The sequence below is a fragment of the Rattus norvegicus genome, chromosome 7 (genome assembly GCF_021556685.1).
Source record: "Rattus norvegicus strain SHRSP/BbbUtx chromosome 7, alternate assembly SHRSP_T2T, whole genome shotgun sequence".
Taxonomy (NCBI): domain Eukaryota; kingdom Metazoa; phylum Chordata; class Mammalia; order Rodentia; family Muridae; genus Rattus; species Rattus norvegicus.
The window spans coordinates 135,116,019-135,136,929 of record NC_141540.1 but is presented as its reverse complement, the minus strand read 5'-3'; the positions used below and the strand labels follow the sequence as shown (position 1 = coordinate 135,136,929).

At 44.2% G+C, this 20,911-nt stretch overlaps 1 protein-coding gene across 6 annotated transcripts in view; it reads left to right on the top strand.

Moving 5' to 3' along the window:
- Window positions 1-1,770: 1,770 nt before the first annotated feature.
- The window catches only part of Adamts20 (ADAM metallopeptidase with thrombospondin type 1 motif, 20), a 132,134-nt gene continuing 112,993 nt past the window's right edge, over window positions 1,771-20,911 (top strand). For 5 of the 6 annotated variants that reach the window (XR_015624131.1, XR_015624130.1, XR_015624128.1 and 2 more), the window contains exons 1-3: window positions 1,771-2,113; window positions 2,564-2,925; window positions 16,745-16,913. Coding sequence is in view for 2 of the 6 variants with exons in the window: in XM_087557545.1 (XP_087413671.1) it covers window positions 2,023-2,113; window positions 2,564-2,925; window positions 16,745-16,913 (622 nt within the window). In the remaining 4 variants the exon portion in view is untranslated. 6 annotated transcript variants of the gene reach the window in all.

Here is a 20,911-nt window from a genome sequence, read left to right as displayed (position 1 = left end):
AATTTCTGGGGTAAGGGGAGGAGTCAGTTTTCTCTAAAGGTGAGTTTCACTATAGGTAATTACACTCCAGTGGATGGCCCTGTGCCTAAGAGGACATAGACGATGCAAGCTGCACTCCCCAGGAGGCTATTAAAATCATACGACACAAAGTTGTGAGAACACTGGCAAGTTGGGAGCAGATTTGCGAGGCGTTAGGGGCTGAGCGGGGGTGAACGTATTGTATGGCGTTCTCAGAAGATTAATTAAAATACATCTAAAGGATTACAGTGACACAGATAGTGCACGTACCTTCCCATGAACACAATATTTCCAAAATGTTCGACGTGTTGAAAGCTAAATGCTCCATTACAAGTCCTGCTTTGAAAATTCGGCGATGAAAACAAGGGTGTCTCTCAGCCGTCGGGTAGCAATTAGTGTGGTATGATTCTGGTTTCGGGTCTCTGTAGGTGGGAAGGCCTGGCTCCAAATGCCAAGATGCATTTAGAGCGGCATGCCATTAAAGTACCCAGCTTGTACTACAGTAAAGGTAAGGGGTAAATGCACCAGCGTGGGCAAAGCCTATTATGTTCTCTTTAAGACCGTCACATTCTTACCTCGGGGAAAGCCTAGCACACTCTCTAATTCTCTGGAGGATGAAATGGCATTTGTGGGAAAGGGAGATCGAGTGAGGATCAGACCACAGCACCACCCAGCTGGAGATCTCACCATCAAATATAAGTTCTGATTCTCCCTTCCTGAAACAGTTCTACTACCTTCGCTGCCAACAACCGAAAATTGGTACCCATGATTTGAAAGGAAGGGACATACGGTTACAGGGCAATTTCCAAGACCAAGAGCCCAGAGTGCAATAGTGACTATAAACCAAACCGAAGTGCAGTCGTCCCTTTGTATCCTTGAAGGTTTGACTTCCCTGGTTAATGGCCTTGGTTGAATTTCAAGGCTGCCCACTGCCTCCTCTCCCCTTGTTTCCGTTCTGGTACTAGGAGTAACTGCAGATCCTGTGAATCGAACAGGTGAGCTCAGGACAGGAGAAGTACTTTTGAAAAGAAGCTGTTTTCTCCTCCAGCTAAAGTTTGCCCACTTCAGCAGGACCCGGCCTTGCACATCACATGGATTCAGAGCTACAAATATTGTTGAAGAGAGTTAACGGTGGCGGAGGGCTTTATTCACTCCGTGGAGATATTGGCCCCAGAAACAGGCAGATTTTTTTGGAGATCTTGGCAATTGTATAAGTTTTGGGGAGAGTCCTTTGTGCAAATTTAAGCCAAAACCCAAAGACCAAGACAGGCAACAATAATCACATGTGACTGGAGCTCTGGAGACTCTTAGCAGTCAAACACAAGTCTTCTAGCTTGGTATCCCCTAAATCCCATAGTCTCCCTGCACACAGGGACCCCTAAAAACTGAGCCTCGCCATAAGATCCTTAGGTAGTATCCTGCTATGGTATGTTGGTTGTTTTGCTTGGGAAGCCGAAAAGAACCTTGTAGCGTGAATAGCAGAGGCCCGGGTCTGACACTTGTCCTTTCACTCCGTGCTCCTATCACCTGTCAACGCGCGTGGGGTCTGACTGGCCCTGGGGACCCACAGCTGCAAGCGGGGAGGTCCCAGTGCGCGCGCCCGCGGGCGGGGCTGCGCGGGGCAGGGGCTGCGCGGGAGGCCGAGCCGCCGCGCCTCTCGCTGATTGGTCGGTCTGACCCTGGGGGCGGGCTCTCCGCCGCCCCGCGCGCCCCGCTACTCTGGCTGGGTTCCCGCTGGGCCCGGCAGCGAGCGCTTCCCAGGGTGGCGCGGGAGCGCGGGGCACGGGCCTGCAAGAGCCAGGCGGGCTGCGCGCGATGAGGCAGCAGTGCCGGGAGCGGGAGCCGGTGGCAGGGCGAGGCGGGCAGGGGTGCAGTCCAGGGTGCTCCGGAGGCTGCTGAGACGCCGCGGAGAACCGCTAGAGCGCAGAGGAGGGCAGCGGAGCGCGGGGAACCAGCGGCCCCGGGGCGGCCTCCCAGTCGGGATCCCCTCCCCTGTGTGCAGCCATGCGGGTGGCCAAGTGGCTGACCGGGTTGCTCTGCCCGATCTCGCTCCTTCTCACTGGGTCCTGGGAAGTTCGTTTCCACCCACGACAGGGTAAGGTCGCCGTGGGCGCTGCCCGCAGCGCGCAGGGCCGGGTGCGAGTGGGTGGTGCGGACTCGTTGGAGACCCCAGGCCACCCAGCTCGGAGCATCCCGGAGGACTTTGCTGGGTGTCCTGGAATCGCTGGGGACAAGTTCTCCTGATCATGAGGCGGGCTCGCGTGGGGCACAGGGCATGGGGCAGCGTGCGTCCGGACGACACGAGTTGCTGGAGGCTGGGAAGAGAAGAGGGGCTGGCAAGGAGGTGGGTGGCAGGGTTTGTACGGAGCATATAGGAGCTGTGGGAAAGCAGTGCATGGCCACAGTGCCCAGGTGTGTGTGTGGGTGTTCATCTGTCGCGCCCCTGGGACTGACCATGACTGGGAACCGTGTGTTGGGATGCTTGGTTCAAGTGCTTGTGGGTTGGACAGCGTCGGGGCTTCATGGACATTTTGCTGTGTTGCAGAAGCCCTGGTGAAGACTCTGGCCTCCTACGAAGTGGTGACCCCCACGCGGGTCAATGAGTTCGGAGACGTGTTCCCCCAAAACCGGCATTTCAGCCGGAAGAAACGAAGCTCAGGGGTGCCGGAGCCTCCTCCGCTCAGGACCCACTACCGTATTAGCGCCTACGGGCAGCTCTTCCAGCTGAACCTGAGCGCTGACTCCGCCTTCCTGGCTGCAGGCTATACTGAGGTGCACTTGGGGACCCCGGTGCCCGGACCAGGCGGGCGCAGCGCGGAGCCCCCAGACCTGCGCCACTGTTTCTACCGTGGCCAGGTCAACGCGCGAGAGGACCACATTGCTGTCTTCAGTCTGTGTGGGGGACTGGTAAGTCTGATTGTGCCTCCTTCTGTGTTTTCTGCAATCCAGTCCAGGGCTGCCTGGGGAATTGGGGCACGGTGGGAGGTTCCTAGTAGGTTCTTCTGAGTCCTCAGAGACCACCAGAGACCACCAGAGATCACAGGCAGAGAGGGAGAGAGAGAGAGAAAGAGAGAGAGACAGAGATAGAGACAGAGACACAGAGAGAGACAGAGACACAGAGAGAGACAGAGACACAGAGACAGAGACACACAAAGAGAGACAGAGACAGAGAGAGACACACACACACACGTCAGCGCACAGAGAGAGAGAGAGAGAGAGAGAGAGAGAGAGAGAGAGAGAGAATCTTTCATCCATTTGTCACTTGCTCCAGAGGCAATCAGGAGTGGCCTCTGGATTCTGTTTCTACAACCTGGAAGCAGGCTTTTTCACTCCAGTGTATCAGTTCTGGGCAGCTCTTGGTGCCCAAATCCCCTGAATTACTTAAATTTAGTAAACGAGTAAGAAAGGAAGGAAAAAGTATTGAATATTCAGAAATTTAAAAGAGGCCTCTAAGGCTGACAAGATTTGGAAAAAGTTTGTTTTGTTTCTGCATGGGGATGGCCATTCACCGATATCCGTGAAGCACAGAAGAGGGAAAGGTAAATGTGGACTGGTCCTGGAAAGGTATAAAATATCCACAAATGTAGTTGCTGGTGCCGGAGAGCTACAAATGACAAGAATAAGAGAAAGTTTTGAAACTTCACTTAAGAGAGGGAGAAAATGAAATAAGACACCGCTCCCCTGTTTCATTTGGTTTTCTTCCTTGAAAACTGGTTCTTAATACCTCCTCCCATGACATATTTAGGAAGCCTGGATAAACCCAGAATCTCTTGTCAGTAAAGTCATTTAAAATATGCAACATCACCCGTGTTTCTAAAATGAGAGTCAATTGACTAAAACATCAAAACAATACCAAGGTAATTTGTGCTGCGTTAATACACACCTGATATGAATGGCTGAAGTAACAGAATCTCGAAGAGTCTACATTGTTACAGCTTGTGTGGCGAGTCAAACCATCATATGTGAGCTTTCATGTATTGTGAGAGCATCATATTACAGACAAAGCTGCTGTTACAGCCACAGCTGAAGGAAAGAACTTGGCTACAAGTTTCTTGTGAGCCTGACTTTTGCTTAATAACACTGTACAGACAGACCATACTCTTGGAAGGTGTTCAGGCAGTTGCACAAAACCATCACTGATATTATTTGAGTCAAGCGCTGGTAGTAGTTCTCTCATGCATAGTGAAATGATACTTTCACGTTGGTTTGAGTTGATGCCTTAGACACGAGCATTGTTAATTACTCTGCTGGGTAGCACTGATATCCTGTCAACCTGACATAGGCTTATATCATTTTGGAAGAGGGAAGGTCAGTTGAGAAAATATTTCCACCAGATTGGCCCAAGGAAGCCTCCGATGTATTTTCTTAATTAGTGATTGATGTGAGAGGACCAAACCCATTGTTGGTGGTGCTACCCTGGGATTGATTGATGGCCCTGGAGGGTGGTGCCACCCTGAGATTGATTGGTGGTCCTAGAGGGTGGTGCCACCTTGGGATTGATTGGTGGACCTGGATGATATAAGATGACAGACTGAGAAAGCCATGGGCAAGTGAGTGGTCTCCTCTATGGCTTCTGCATCAGTTCCTACCCCCAGGTCCCTGCCTTGAGTTTCTGCCCTGACTTCCGTGGGTGATGGGCAAGCTGTAAGATTAACCCTTTCTTCCCCAGGTTTCTTTGGTCATAGTGTTTGTCATAGTATTAAGCCCCTGAGACAATTACTAGAAACTTTGGAAAGTCTTTTTACTTCCTTTCAAATTAGTGTTTTGCTTGTTTGTTTTTTTGTGTGTAGTCCTGGCTGTTCTGGAACTTGCTCTGAAGATCAGGATGTTGTCAACTCAGAGATCCACCTGCCTCTGCCTCCTGAGTGCCTGGATTAAAAGCATGCACCAGAATGGTTGTATTTATCTAAAACACTTCCAATATTTTCTTTCCCTTCTGCTGTAGATAAATGTAAAATCTTTACGTCATCAGTCATCAATGTGGCAGAAGCATCAATAACACACAGACACTTACACTTCAAGGAAAAAGTTTCTATTTTTAAAGACTTAAATAATGCTTAGTTTGTCTGGAAAATCAAATAAATATTGTCAGAATCCCCTCTTAATGGCCGTTTGTTAAACCTTCACCCTAGCAGTTTGACTGATTCCATTGAGTTGCTAGTGTTCAATTAATCCAAGACACGACTTAAAGCAGTATTTCTTCAATTCCTGTATCATTAACGTAAAAAAACCTTTTACAAGTCTTTATGTTTACATTGTTCTTTTACTATATCAATGAACCTGGCTGGTTATTATTATTTTCATTCCTAAGTGCCCAAGAACCAGAAGGGGCTAAAGGTCTTGCTAGGAGTCTTCTTGAACAGTGTATATCTACTCTCTGTCTCTCCATCTCTGTCTCTCTGTCTTCTCTCTCTCTCTCTCTCTCTCTCTCTCTCTCTCTCCCTCTCTTTCTCTCTCTCTCTCTAGATATATATGATATTCCAATTTACTAGATACAGACCCTAGACCCTAGACCCTAGCCTACTGATCAACATTTTGAGACTAAAAGTAATATCACTACACAAAATAAGTTTAGAATTGAAGATGAGGACAAATATCCTGTAGTTCTATAACAATCAATGGAATATCATTTATATATATATATACACACACACATATATGTTCCTTCTAATGTTGCTTGATTTTTTGTTTTTATTTCTCATAAATATTTATCCAAAGATTCAAAGAAGATTTTATAACACAGATTTATATGTTTCTAAACTATATCACAGATAGGGAAATAGAGCATAGTATATATTTATAAGTAGTGTGATAGTGGCCTATCAAACATATTGATCCATTGATTCCTATAGAACTTCAGGATATCTGTTCTCATATACAATTCTAATTTTACTTTGCATAGTGATATTACTTCTGGTCCCATAATGTTGATCAGGAGGCTAGGGTCTGTATCCAGTAAGTTGGAATATCATAATTACCATGTATATGGCAGGATGTATCACATTTAAAGACAGCGATCCTTTGCGGCTCTGATTAAGTCCTTTCTCACATTGCCTAGTGGATTTTATTCTTCCCAGAACTTCAGGGGCAAAGGTGACCACCTAGAAATTAGCTGCATTATTTGATGGCACTGGAACAGTGACGTCTTGGTTGAGGGAAACAGTTTCCTAATGATGTCAAATTGGATGTTGTGCTTGACTTGCATTGTATTCTCATAGAGTATCTTGTGTGGCCATGTGGACTGTATCTCATAGAGTATCTTATGAGGCCATGTGGATTGTATTGTCATAGAATATCTTGTGTGGCCATGTGGACTGTATCTCATAGAGTATCTTATGAGGCCATGTGGATTGTATTGTCACAGAGTATCTTGTTGGCCATGTGGACTGTGTCTCATAGAGTATAATGTGTAGCCATGTGGATTATGTTAGGATTCCTCATAAGAACAAAGATCAGCTTGACAAGTCCTCCTCCCAGTGAAGGCTAATTAATAACTAATGGGGTTGCTTCTGTTAACTGCTAACAGGGAGTACAAATATGGAGAGTGTATTTAAGTGGCACCAATGTAACCCCATGTACTATTCCGTAGTTGTATATTTTATTAATTCATTCATGAGGACAGCTTGCAGGGGGTTGATTCCCTCTTTCCGTCGTGTGGATTCTGGAGAATAAAACTCACATCTTTGAGCTTCATAGCAGGTACCTTAGCCACCGTGCTGTTCACCATGCTGTCCATCAGTCCCCCTTGATCAGCATGACACCGTTTTACCTAAAACTAATTAGTCTTATCATTACTCAAACCACAATATGAGAGAATTCCTTGTGCCTTTAATTTTAATATTCTAGCGTGTATTTGTCCACAGTTTTCAAGAAGCAAATATCAAAATGTGGTTTTGTTTATGGGTAGTGCCTGTGTTAGAGAAACCAAGGAAGGATTTGGAGATCAGTATGAACTGGCAATAAGTAAGAGGGAACACAAGGAAGGATCTTGAGCGGATTCATTTAGCCGATCGGACAGTCGATCGGACAGTCGAGGAAGCTTCAGTCGACGCAGAGAAGAAGCTTGGTTGGTAAAATGCTTGCCTTACAAGTGTGATGGTGTGAGCCCCAGCCCCAGAACCAATGAGTTTGTTTGTTTGTTTGTTTGTTTGTTTTTGGTTCTTTTTTTTGGAGCTGGGGACCGAACCCAGGGCCTTGCGCTTCCTAGGCAAGCGCTCTACCACTGAGCTAAATCCCCAACCCCTGTTTGTTTGTTTTTAATAAACCAAGATGTGCTGGCCCATACTTGGCTTGTGCTTAGCACCTTAATGTGAGGGAGGCAGAGACAGAGAATCCCTGGAGATGGCTCACCAGCCAGCCTAGACTACCAGGCGGGCTCCAGGACACTGGGAGACCTTGCCTCAAAACCAAGGGGTATGAATGGTACCTGAGGTATTACGTGGTTGTATTTGACCTCCATGTACATGAACACACATACACACACATAGTCACACACATATGCATAGACAGACACAGACACACACACACACTCACACTTACACACAGAAACACACAGATACACACAAACAGGCACACACAGACACACAGACACACAAGCACACACATACACACATACAAACACACACACATACAGTCTCACACACTCACATTTACACACGTATACATCCATACACAAACAGACATACACACACACAAACCACAAACAGAGACACACATATACACATACAAATACACACAAACTCACATCCACACATATCCACATCCACACAAATATATGCATACATACATACACTCACACTTAACACACACCCACACACAGGCACACACATAGGCACACACTCACATACACATACACACATACAAACACAAACACAGACACACACATATACATTTTACACAAACATAAACATTCAAATACGTTCACAGATACACATATTCACAGATACATACATACACATGCACACACACTCACACTCATACACACACATAGAAACTCTCACAAACAGATACACACACAGAAACATGCACACACACATACACATACCCACACATATGCACACACATCAGGATACAGCACAAAAAGCTCTTAGAGTACTCTTGGGTTGTTATGTACTATCAAGGCCACTATCAAGCACTATCAAGGCCAGCAGCATATAGACATGTTGTACACAGTCTACATGTACACACTCTTACATGTTTTGTGTAAACAGTGTACATAAAAACGCTTAATTGAATACATAGTGTCAAGTGTCCTTAAGTGAGGGATATAAGATATTTCTGAACTTTCAGGGTTGGATATGTAAGGAAGAAGTGATGTAGAGATATTCTGATTAAATTTTCCTTAAGTAATGGTGGAAGTGTATGTATTAATTCAAATATACTCATAAGCTAGAGAAATCACCTAGTTTGATAGTAGGAGTGTGGAGAAGGCCAGCTGGTTCTTGGCTGCCTTAGTTCAAGAGGAGCACAGCCATTCCATGTATTGATGAGAAGGTGCTTCTTGGCTTTTGAAGATACAAAATGGCTAGCATTCTTGGCAGAGCGATTTCCTGAAGGACACGAGGAATTGGGTAGTGGTGATGGGCAGTGTCTCCCAGGCTGTCTGGTCCACCAGATACCACACTCTTCCGCTCTTTCATTCTGTCACGCACACTCATCTTGTCAACACGTGTTCACAGGGTCACTGTCTCTGGATGCAAAGTCACAGCATAGTGTGCTGTTATCCCGTAAGGACCAGGTCTAGACCTTTTGGACAATATGAACTAGCTGCATGTTCTGAAGCCCAGCGCACATGGTGAGCCCTGTGGTTGCTACCCCAGCCTTAACTTCCCACAGAAGAGAGAGCAGTTGCTGATGGCAGGATCGTCGTTCCTTCTGTGGAAGAGCTGCAGGGATGCTGTGCTGGCAGCAAGGGAATGTCCTATGGTTTTTAATGGTTCCCTTTTCTAATATATTATTATATTATATTGAGGGTGCCAGTCTGCCCTCTAGAGTGGGTGTCATTCCGGCTGCATGGCCACACCTAAAATGAATTTTAGGAAAGATGCTGGCTCAGGGTAGAATGTGTGCATGTGCTTGTGTGTGTCTGTGGGTTTGTGTGTGTGGTGTGTGTGTGCACATGCCTCTGTGTGTGCCCCTATGTTTGTGCATGTATGCATGCCTGTGTGTATCTGTGTGTATGTGTGCATGCCCCCTCTCTCTGTCTCTCTCTGTCTCTCTGTATCTCTCTCTGTATCTCTCCCTGTATCTCTCTCTCTCTCTCTCTCTCTCTCTCTCTCTCTCTCTCTCTCTCTCTCTCTCTCTCTCTGTGTGTACATTTTTCTTAAGCATGGCCAGATTTTATAGTAAAAGATTGCCATCAAAACCATTTTACACTGAGCAGATGTCCACCATTTAATCAGCAGGTTAAGATGAATCACAGAGGTTAGCTTGTGGTGTCCTAGTTTACAGAGTTTACCCTTTGCTCATAGTGAGAAGTGTGACTATGTCACCAGTGTTTGCATTGTTATATATATATATATATTATATATATTATATATATAATTGTTGCATTATTATATATATATGTAATTTTTCCTTACTTATGTCTTTACAGACCACTTGTTATCCCCCTCCCAGTCCACCCTCCCACAGTTCCTTATCCCATTCCTTCTCCCTCCTGTGTCCAAGAGGATGCGCCCCCCCCCCCCAGGCCTCCCTACTCTCTGGGGCTTCAAGTCTCTCCAGGGTTAGGTTCCTCTTCTCAGATGAGGCCAGATCAGGCAGTCCTCTGCCGTATAGGTGTCTGGGGACCTCGGACCAGCCTGTGTATGTTGCCTGGTTGATGGCTCAGTGTCTGAGAGATCTCAGACGTCTAGGTTAGTTGAGGCTGCTGGTCTTCCTATGGGGTCATCCAACTCCTCAGCTTCTTGAGGCCTTTCCCTAATTCAACCACAGGGGTTCCTACTTGAGTCCAGTGGTTGGGTGTAAGTATCTGCTTCTCTCTCAGTCAGGTGCTTATTGGGTCTCTCAGAAGACAGCTGTGCTGGGCTCCTGTCTGTAACCACACCATAGCATCAGTATCAGTGTCAGACCTTGGAGCCTCCTGTTGAGATGGATCCCAAGTTGGGCTGGTCACTGGACCTGCTTGCCCTCAGACTCTTCTCCATTCTTTGTCCCTGCAGTTCTTTTAGACAGGAACAATTCTGTGTCAGAGTTTTTGACTGTGGGATGGCAACCCCCTTCCTCCACTTGAAGCCCTGAATTTCTACTGGAGGTGGACTCTAAGAATTCCCTCTCCCCACTGTTGGGCATTTCATCTAAGGTTCCTCCCTTGGAGTCCTGAGAGTCTCTTACCTTTCAGTCTCTGGTACATTCTAGAGGCTCCCCCCACCTCCCACCCTCTGAGGCTACCTATTTCCATTCATTCTGCTGGCCCTCAGAGCTTTTCTCCTATCTCCCCACCCCATACCTGATCACGTCCCCCCTTTCCCCACTCTTCCCTTCCCCCATCCCCCATCCCCATTCCATTTCATGGTAGTCATTGAACTTCGATTTATGAACATAAATATGGGGCCCACATGGATTTTCCTAAGAAACTGGATAAGTAAAACTATCTCTAACTTTATTACAGATGATGGAGCTGAGTGAGAGATGTGAAATAGTTTGCTTATCAGGCCTCACGCCCGTGCTCTCTCTTAAAAATGTCGCTGCAGCGTTGTGATTAGAGACTGGAAAATCTTTTCAGTTCAACAGCTCCGTATCCCCCAGTGCTGTCTCCGGTGCCCAGGCTCAGCATGGTGAATTGTGCATATGTTGGGAAAACAGTCCTGTGGGTTTACCTCTTATGCTTCTGTTTGCTCTTTATGAAATCCGAACACTGGTGATTGGTTGCAGTGACGGTATGTGTGTTGGCTATGGTGTTTGAAAACAAAATAACATGTGAACAGATGCCGCAATACTTAAATAGCTTTCTGGGACAAGGAGTGTATGAAATTCTCTAAGTACATAAAAATTATATCCAGTGGATATATTGAAACCAGTCATAAGATCACCTATTGAAACATAGATACATTGAAACTAGTTGTAAGATCACCTATTGAAACGTTGATACATTGAAACCAGTGGTAAGACCACCGATTGCCTTTTGGAACATCTTGGTAGCTGGGTGGACCACTATTCTAAGGAATCAGGAAACTCCTTCACAAATGAAAACTAGTTTTGAAGTGTTCGCTAGCCGGTGTGATACAGTGCAACCCCACTGGCTTCCTTCCGAATCCTTCTGCAGCATTCATCTGACGAGAGACAGGATGCTAAAAATAGGAATGAGCTAAATATGATTCTATGAACCACCTGTTTTGTCAAGTCCTCAAATTCCTTACCAGAGATCCCTTTCCAAGTTTTTTTAATCTGAATTAATAGCTTCCCTGGGAGCCTTTTGGCACAACCATAATACTTGTATTATTTAGGAAGAGGTCCCTCCCACTGGGATTTGCTATAGAAAAATTGATGGACTTACTAGTCCTTCTTTGATAAATAAACAGGGAGATCGGTTTTGGAAACAGTCTTCACATACCTGTGGGAGCTTGGCATTTTAAAATCGCACGGATTCTGAGGAATCCCTGTCCACTGTACAGGTACTGCTCCTGGCAAGCTAGTCTACTACAGTTCAGTTGATGGGCTGGTGGACTCTGGGAGGAGTGTTCATTCTCTTGTGGGAGCACAGGTCACATCTCCTGAGTTTTATTGAAACGTTGGAATAGAAGTACCATGTGCCAGTTTTGGTCAAGAGAAGAGCAAAAGGGTGCATAACGACTTTGAAAAACGATTTCTTGGGGACGGCGTGCTGTTCCCAGTGGTGCCATAGGTGCTAAGGTTAAGTAGCAGGCCGGCCCATGTCTATTTGCGTCTCTCCCCGAGATGCTATCGTATTTCTCCTCCTCAGCAGGCTTTTCTAAAAGGCAGAAGAGGATTTCTCATGGAGCAATGTGCTCAGATTTCAAAAACAGTTTCTTTGTTACCTCTTATAGTATGGACGGAATTAGTTTCCTGGGTAAGTCGGAAATGCTGGAGTCTCGGAATATAGTGAAAAGTAAGTGACTTACGGCCAGGTTTTCAAATTTCACGCTGGGAAAATTCATGATACGTGGGAGAGGCTAGGCCATTGGGAGAGTGTCCAACAAATAAAAATTCTACAGAGCTTTGCCCTTTCTTAAAAATACTGTATTCTCAGTGGTTTAGGAGTGAGCACCTCTAATTGAGTTCTTTGGCTATGTTGGGGATTGAACCCATGCCCTTATGTTTGCTAAGCAGACATTCTACTATTGGTCATACCTCTAGCCCCTAATTTTAGGCCATTAAAATTTTTAGGTCATTAAACACTCAGTCTGCTCTATTAACGTACAACCTAAGAGAACCTAAACATTTGACTTGTTAGCATATAGAAAACTATACATAGATATGTCAGAGAAGTCCACACACTACTATAATCCAAGAACGTTCAGTAAAGACATGAGTCAATGGGTAAAGTGAAGCATGACGACACAGGTGCCTTACCATGGCAGTCACACGATGCTTGTTTCTATGGCTATGCACTAGCACTGTCTGCCTTTCCTGGCAGTGTCTTAAATGTCAGAAAGATAAAGAAAGTGAGGATGTTGACGAAGGGGTAGTTACCCAATCATGATTATGGTAAAGAGAGCTTCAGGCTTACAATTGCTATGACCATTCCAGCGACATAAATGACAAATACATTAAAATGGTGGCTTAAGATTATATTTATCATTTTCAGTGGAATTTGGGACAATTTTTAAAGTTGCTCTTTTTTTTTTTTAAAGATTTATTTATTTATTATATATAAGTACACTGTAGCTGTCTTCAGATACACCAGAAGAGGGCATCGGATCTCATTACAGATGGTTGTGAGCCACCATGTGGTTGCTGGGAATTGAACTCATGACCTCTGGAAGAGCAGTCGGGTGCTCTTAACCGCTGAGCCATATCTCCAGCCCTAAAGTTGCTCTTAAATAATGTTTAGGGTAGCTGGCGTTTAGGAATGGAAGTGAAGTGTCGCCAGAACCGTGCTTGCCACAGTATCTGTGGCTTGGGCATTCATGGGTGGGTTGGTTTATTTCGGAAATGCACTTTGCCCAGTAGGGAGCACAATCTTCTGAATGTGGGTAAAGGTTTATTTGTGCATTCTGAGTGGTGATAATTGGTGAGATGACCTCTCCAAGCCACCACCTACTTCCTTCCTACCATTGGCATGGTCTCAGCCTTACTTTTCTGTTACTTGAACTTTCTGAGCACTTCCCTGGCTCCCCAAACATCCAGTCCCTGTGTATCTCAGGGCCTGCCCCCTACAGGAACTTTATTATTTTTCCAGCTTCAGTCCAGCTCTCAGTGGAATCTCTTCTTCTTCCCCGCTGGATGTCTTCTATCTTTGCATTATATTAACTTCTCTCCATACCCAGGGAGGGGTATAAGGTGTATATTTTAAATTTTCATTACTAATTGAGTTTTTATTCCATGAGAATGTTCTATAGGGACACTATGTTGACATAAAACTCCCTTGTCTCCCCTCTCACTTACCCCATGACTCTGCCACTCCATCTCAAATTCATGACCTCTTTTTAAAACTATTATTATTACATATACATGTGACAATAATCATGGTCATATGAATGAGTGCATTTAGTGTTGCTTGAAGGTACATGTTCTTAGGGCTCCTTCCTGGAGAAACTTGTGTCCCCCTCTCTTAACAGGCATTGATTGCCCATCACTCTTTATATGGTGGTGAGGCCTTGTGAGATTTCCCTCATTGATGTTGACAAGTCACTTGGTGTTCTCATTATGCAGGTCTTGTTTAGGAACCAAATGTTGAGATCTCATGGGCATGGCTTCCCTGTCATGTCTAGAAGACTCTCTCAGCAGACTTCCTGATTCTAAGACTCTTAGAATCTCTGCCCTCTCTTCTGCCATGTTCCCTGGGCCCTAGTTTTGGGGTTTACTCCACTAATTACTTCCTGGTATATTATATTTTTTACTGACCACTTGTTTTTTTCTTTTACTCTTTATCCCCTAAAACCACCTGACTCATAGTAGGTGTACATGAAATGTTTTTGACTATTTTATAGATTTTATCAAATTTGACCGTTAAGCCCCGAATTGCAGAGCCAAGATACTTGGAGTCACCTTTCTGGTCCTGACATGTGGCATGAGACTTGTACAAGTTACTGTGCTGTCTACTGTTTTCATTGCTGTAACAAAAATACCTGATGCCAAAGCTACTTGAGGAAGGACAGCTTCACCATGTCTTTCAGTTCGAGGGGATACACTCCACCATAGCCCGGGAGACCGGGAGACAAGAGACAACTGGTAGAGGAGAGTAGATAGGAAGTGAGGCTGGCCTATAACACCTCAAATCCTGTTCCTAGTGACCCACCCTCTTCAGTGAGGCTCTATATTCAAGAGGTTATAGAAGCTTCCAAAATCTGTGTTACAAAATTGGGACCAAGTGTTAAAAACATATGAGTTATGGGAGGGGTGCATTTCACAATCAAACTATAACACTATGCTCCTTGCCAGGTAGGGTCATGGTCATCTAAAAATCCAAAATGTATTCATTTAAAAGTACCCATAATCTTTAACACTCCCAATACTATTCAAAATTCCAAAATCTGTTCTGAGACTCAAAGCAACCTCTTAGTTCTATTTTTATCAAGATGGAAATATAAAAGTTATATACTTCCAGTACACATAAAACAGACATTCCTAAAGGACCAAAGAAGACCCAAACACTGCAGGTCAAACAGCAAACACTGTAACTCCATGTCCAGCATCAATGGCTTGTGATAGAATCATCTGGGCTCCAAAAAACTTAGGTTTCCTATCATTCCAGCCTGCTACATACAGCACACATAGCCTCCCTTGGGTTGGCTCTGCTCACGTCTTTAGCTTTCATTGGCAGATATTTTATGGTCCTGGTGTCTTTTATGTTCATGGGCTCAAATGCAACTTAGATTTAATCCTCACAACTTCCTATCATGGCCTCTAAGGGCTTCTGTACAGACACTCAAACTCTGACATGTGTTGCCTGGTCTCTGTAGCCTTCAGGACCTTAGCACATGCATGATTGACCTCTTTACTCTTTTCTCCTTCATATCTGTAAAACTGGTACCGGGTAGACAATATTACCAAGTTCTATGGCCAGGCTGAGATGTAGTCTGACCCTTGGATCACAGTTGTATCAGCTTCTGTGTGCTGATCCTGGAGAACCTGTGCCCTGTGTGTGTTTTTTCTTTATCTGACCATAGAGAGGAATCTCTCTCTATGGGCTTGCCATTGTTTGAGGGATTTTATATCCTAATGGACAGGACATTGCCTTAATTTGTGTTGTCTACTTAGCTGTACAATGATATTGCTTGACCTTTCAAAGTTCTTGATATAATTCATCAGTGAAACTCCTCTAGAGTTCACCTGGCTCTTTTTGAGACAGGGTCCCTTATCAGAATTCTAGTGTACCAGTTTGGCTAGACTGGCTGGTTAGCAAACCCCAGAGATCCTCTGGTCTCTGCATCCCTAGACCTGGGATCATAGGCTTCCATCACTTGTGTCTGACTTCTTGCCTGGTTGATGGGGGTGCAAAGTCAGTCCTCCATGTATGCATAACAAGCACTTCATCAACTCTATCATCTCCACAGTCTCTATCTTGGGTATATTTTAAAATGTGTCATGAAGTTCCCCTCTTTCAAAGTTACAAAGAAATTCTCTCAATTTCAATTCCAGGGTTTTTGTGGTTCTATGGTTAGGAGTTCACGCCACCAATTTTTCGGTATTTATTCTGTGTGGCTGGACTCTGATAGTCTTTCTATTTATGATCTTGATGGAACACTGCTAATTCAGTAGTGTGTCTTCTCATTGATTTAACATGATGCTTGCACAGGAACGAAGGTCCTACATGGCTTCGAAAGTGGGGACTAAAACAGAGTGAGCTATTTCTAGGCTTAGCAATGTCAAGATACTAGATTCAGTCACAGATATAGTGGTGAAATTTGGGATAATTCATTCAATTTTGGTTGTACAGTGGGGGTTGAACCATCACGTTCTAGAGTGGGCTTGCTCTAAGATAGAAGTTCCATCCCTGAGTTCTTCCGAGTTTTATTTATTTATTTATTTTAAGTTTGCTGTGGAAATCTAGAGTTCAGACAGTAGGTCCTTCTTTGTAAAAAAAAATCTTCCTGACGTTTCATTTCTCATCAATGAGTTCTGAGTTCCCATTCCCAGAACCATTTTATCCAGCCTGACCTTCATCTACTTCCAACTAAGTCTTCTCTCCCCACATTGCCTTCCATAGACCAAACCAAGCAGTGTAGCATTTATACAAAATTCTAGATCTTCTTCATTTTGAGTGCATCACTGTGATTGTCTTTACTACGCAGAGTATCCGCTGTCTCGGGTGAATCGGGGTACTATGTAGCCTTGTGACTTCATTCAGAAGAATGTGGACAGAGACATGAGCTACAGAGAGGAACCTTGTGCTCAGTCGATAGCGTTTAGTGAGGGGGTCGGCTCTTTTATTCCTGTGAGCTCCGTTCCTTTCGCTGTCATGCTGGGGGTGGAGCTTAGGGAAGAATACATACTAGGCACGTGCTATCCGTCTGAGCTAGAGACCCAGCCCTGTGTGCTGCTTTATCTGGTGGTGCAACGTGATTCTTGGTAAAAGTTAATGCTGCCTTCTCAATTCCAGATGGGAACATTCAAAGCAAATGATGGGGAGTATTTCTTAGAGCCAGTCCTGAAGGCAGATGGGAGTGAGCACGAAGATGACCACAACAAGCCGCATCTGATCTACAGACAGGAAGTAAAGAGGAACGCCTTCGTGCGGTCTCAGTCTCATGGGCCTTGCGGAGTTTCAGGTAAACTTGGAAGGAAAACCACTCTGCTGAACTGTAGTACCACTTAAAGTTGTATGGACTATCATGTATATTTCTCATTGACACAATTGCATACGCCATCTACTGCATATGAGGGATATATACATTATGTAATGGTTTCTTTAGCAGAACATCCACAGTGAACAAATTCAAGGATACATACCACTGTCACTGAAACTGCACAGTTTGAGTTTACTCTAGATATGGATGAAGTGTCCTTGGACCAACATCTCTCCGAATCACCACCCCTGATTTCCATAGCCACCACCACAATATTTTTGCTCATGTAATTTCAACTGTTTGTTCAAGTACCCATGAGATACGGCATTTCTTAAAAGATATTTTTGAAAAAAAAATTTCCCGTGAAGGATCCATTAGAAATTATGCATTTTAAGGTATTTTTGTAGTAAATTAAAGTCCAAAATATGCATTCAGAATATAGAATCTATAGTGGGCCATCATAGGCTATTTTTATTTCAATCTACCAGCCACAGAATAATGATTAAATTGTTTTTCGCAGTACCACCTCACAGGATTCTAACTCTCTGTAGTGGAAGCTTCATCCACAGGTCTCTGTGACCACCATCTTGTGCTTCTCAGATGAGTCTACTTTGGTGTATGTCAGCATTTTGAGGCTCCAACATACTTAACAATTTGATCACCAAGCTGCTGAGCCTGCTTCTCAGATGTGTCCTTTGGTATATGTCACAGCAGTAGGTCCATTTTCATGCTGAAAAATATTTAATAGTGTGAGTATGCCATGGCCCCACTGTCCCTTTCCGGTCATTTTCAGGTTGTTAGTATGAGAAACAATTCTCCCCCCATGTTCTTTGTCTGAGAGCTTCTTCAGGACAATCATATATATATGTGTGTGTGCATGTATGTGTGTGTGTGTGTGTGTGTGCACGCACGTGTGTATGTGTATATATATGCATATATATATGTGTATATGTGTGTGCATATATATGTATATATGTGTGTGTGCATATGTGTATATATGTATGTGTATATATATATATATATACATATATATGCTTTGACCCAACAATGTGTTAGAATTGCATATCCATCTCTTTTTCTTATAAAACCCAAACTACTGAATATTTACAAAGTATTTGGATCTACGAATGATAAATTTCCTTACAGGATGAATGGCTGCTGGTAAAATATTTTACTTGTACTTTGTGTAAACGTCAGGTTTGGGTTCACGTATGTGCTTGGGTCTTCGTTCTCCACACAGCAATGTTCAAAACCACAGAGAAAAGGCGCCAACGGTTATAATAAAAATGCAAAGCCAAGACAAAAAGAGTGGGGTTAGGGGGCCCGGAGAGATGGCTTAGCTGATAAGAGCACCGGCTACTCCCACAGAGGTCCTGAGTTCAATTCCCAGCAACCACATGGTGGCTCACAACCATCTGTAATGGGATCTGCTGCCCTCTTCAGCAGACAAACATTCAGTCAAAGCACTCATTTGCATTAATATAAACCTTTAAAAAACAGTTCTAATAAAATGGGATTATGAAGGATTTACTCGAAGTCATAGGTGTTCATAAACTATGGTTCCAAGTGCTGTGACGCTGTCTGTAGTGGCGGTGATGGTACACAAGCCTTTGGAGGTTTTCTCTAGGAATTTACTTCTCAGTTAACCTTTGCTGTTAAAAGAACGCCACTTGGAAGGGCTCTCACGGCGACCAAGGCTGTACTTTGAGTCTCCTGACATAACAGATGCTTTTCTGATGCTTCTAATATGAGCATAAGGTTTCATTTTTATGGCTTCAAAGAGAGCACGAAATGGGTGTGCGGCCTCACAATGGGACGCTGTAGAAGGCAGCTCACGTCCAATCTGAGGGACTAGTTACGATCAGCTTGTTTAGTGAATTGTGTAGCTTTGTAAGAAGAAAGCCACCAAGAGGCATTCTGAATGCATAATGTGTCACATGCTGATATGTAGACCTTCATATTCATGCTCAGCAGTCGTTCCCAGCTGCAGAATTCTCCAAAGAGCCATGTTCTTCGCTTTCAAAGGTTTTCTTCATACAAAAGACATATGATAAAAATTATGACCGGAAAACAACCAGAAAACTGGGATTTAGGTTTTTATAAATTAATTTCAATATATGTTTATGTACAATACTTATTAGACCATGAATTAGTGTCTATTCTCATAAATGGATCCCTCTCATTTTGGATATAATTAACATGCACATTTTAGTCATTAATAAATGCGATCAATTAGTGACCTAAAATACTAGCTACTAATTATTGCTTCGTTAGTAAACGTGAAGAGTTGTGAATATAATTAGTGAAGTGTTACATGGGTTATTTTTTTCTTCTAATATTGTTCATAAATATTTGCAGTATTCTTCCTTATTCCAACAGCTGGATCTTCGAGAGAATTCCTTGGAGGTGAGAGCTGCAGGTTTTGTATGTGATTCATCATGGTTAAGCAGAAGAGTTACTTCTTCCTTTTTTAAATGGTTTTAACCAATCTCAACTCTAGCCTTGATGAATCAGCTTAAATTGTTTCCGAGGTCAGAGTTTACTTCATGCCCCCAGGCCATGTTAATGAATTTTGTTGGCTAATCCCTGCCATCGTGGGTACCAGGAACTCATATAGATATGGCTTCCGTCCGGTTCCATGCATGGAGGGCCACTAGCAAAAAGAGACACAAAAGTGGGCAGATATCAGTGAGAAAACCCGGCAAACGCCACCAGCAGAACTAAACACAATAAATAAAGTGCAAAGGGGAGAGAAACCTGGAAGTGTTCGCAAAAATAAAATGAAACTTTGGTGCTCCACGGCGCACGTTAATGCTCGTCTCCAGTGGGCAGACGGGATCCGCCGAGCCTTGCCGAAGTTCTCCGGCACCTGCTCATCTCTGTGTCCGGGAGTAGACCCACAAAGCCTTAGTTGAGAGTTAAAACAAATAAACAAACAGAAAAACAAAAACAAAAAAAAAAGAAGGTTGAAAATAGCTAAAAGTGACATGACTTTTAATTGAGGTTTTCTAAATCTATTGACTCTGGAGTCCTTAGATAAGAATGGTCAGGAAGACACACATGGTATGCACTCATTGATAAGTGGCTATTAGCCCAAGTGCTCGAATTACCCTAGATGCACAGAACACATGAAACTCAAGATGGATGATCAAAATGTGAATGCTTCACTCCTTCTTTAAAAGGGGAACAAGAATACCCTTGGCAGGGAATAGAGAGGCAAAGATTAAAACAGAGACTGAAGGAACACCCATTCAGAGTCTGCCCCACATGTGGCCCATACATATACAGCCACCCAATTAGACAAGATGGATGAAGCAAAGAAGTGCAGACTGACAGGAGCCGGATGTAGATCTCTCCTGAGAGACACAGCCAGAATACAGCAAATACAGAGGCGAATGCCAGCAGCAAACCACTGAACTGAGAACGGGACCCCCGTTGAAGGAATCAGAGAAAGAACTGGAAGATCTTGAAGGGGCTCGAGACCCCATATGTACAACAATGCCAACCAACCAGAGCTTCCAGGGACTAAGCCACTACCTAAAGACTATACATGGACTGACCCTGGACTCTGACCTCATAGGTAGCAATGAATATCCTAGTAAGAGCACCAGTGGAAGGGGAAGCCCTGGGTCCTGCTAAGACTGAACCCCCAGTGAACTAGACTGGTGGGGGGAGGGCGGCAATGGGGGGAGGGTGGGGAGGGGAACACCAATAAGGAAGAGGAGGGGGGAGGGGGATGTTTGCCCGGAAACCGGGAAAGGGAATAACACTCGAAATGTATATAAGAAATACTCAAGTTAATAAAAAAAAAAAAAAAAAAAGAATGGTCAGGAGAAAACGTTATTTTTTGGAAATGCCGATGTGTGTGAAGAGTAGCCCACTCACTGAACCCGGAGCTTCTAGAGCTTGCTGGCTCTGGCTGGTTTGTCTAGCTCGCTTGGCCCAGGGATCCAGTCTCTGCCTCTTGAAAGTGAGGTACA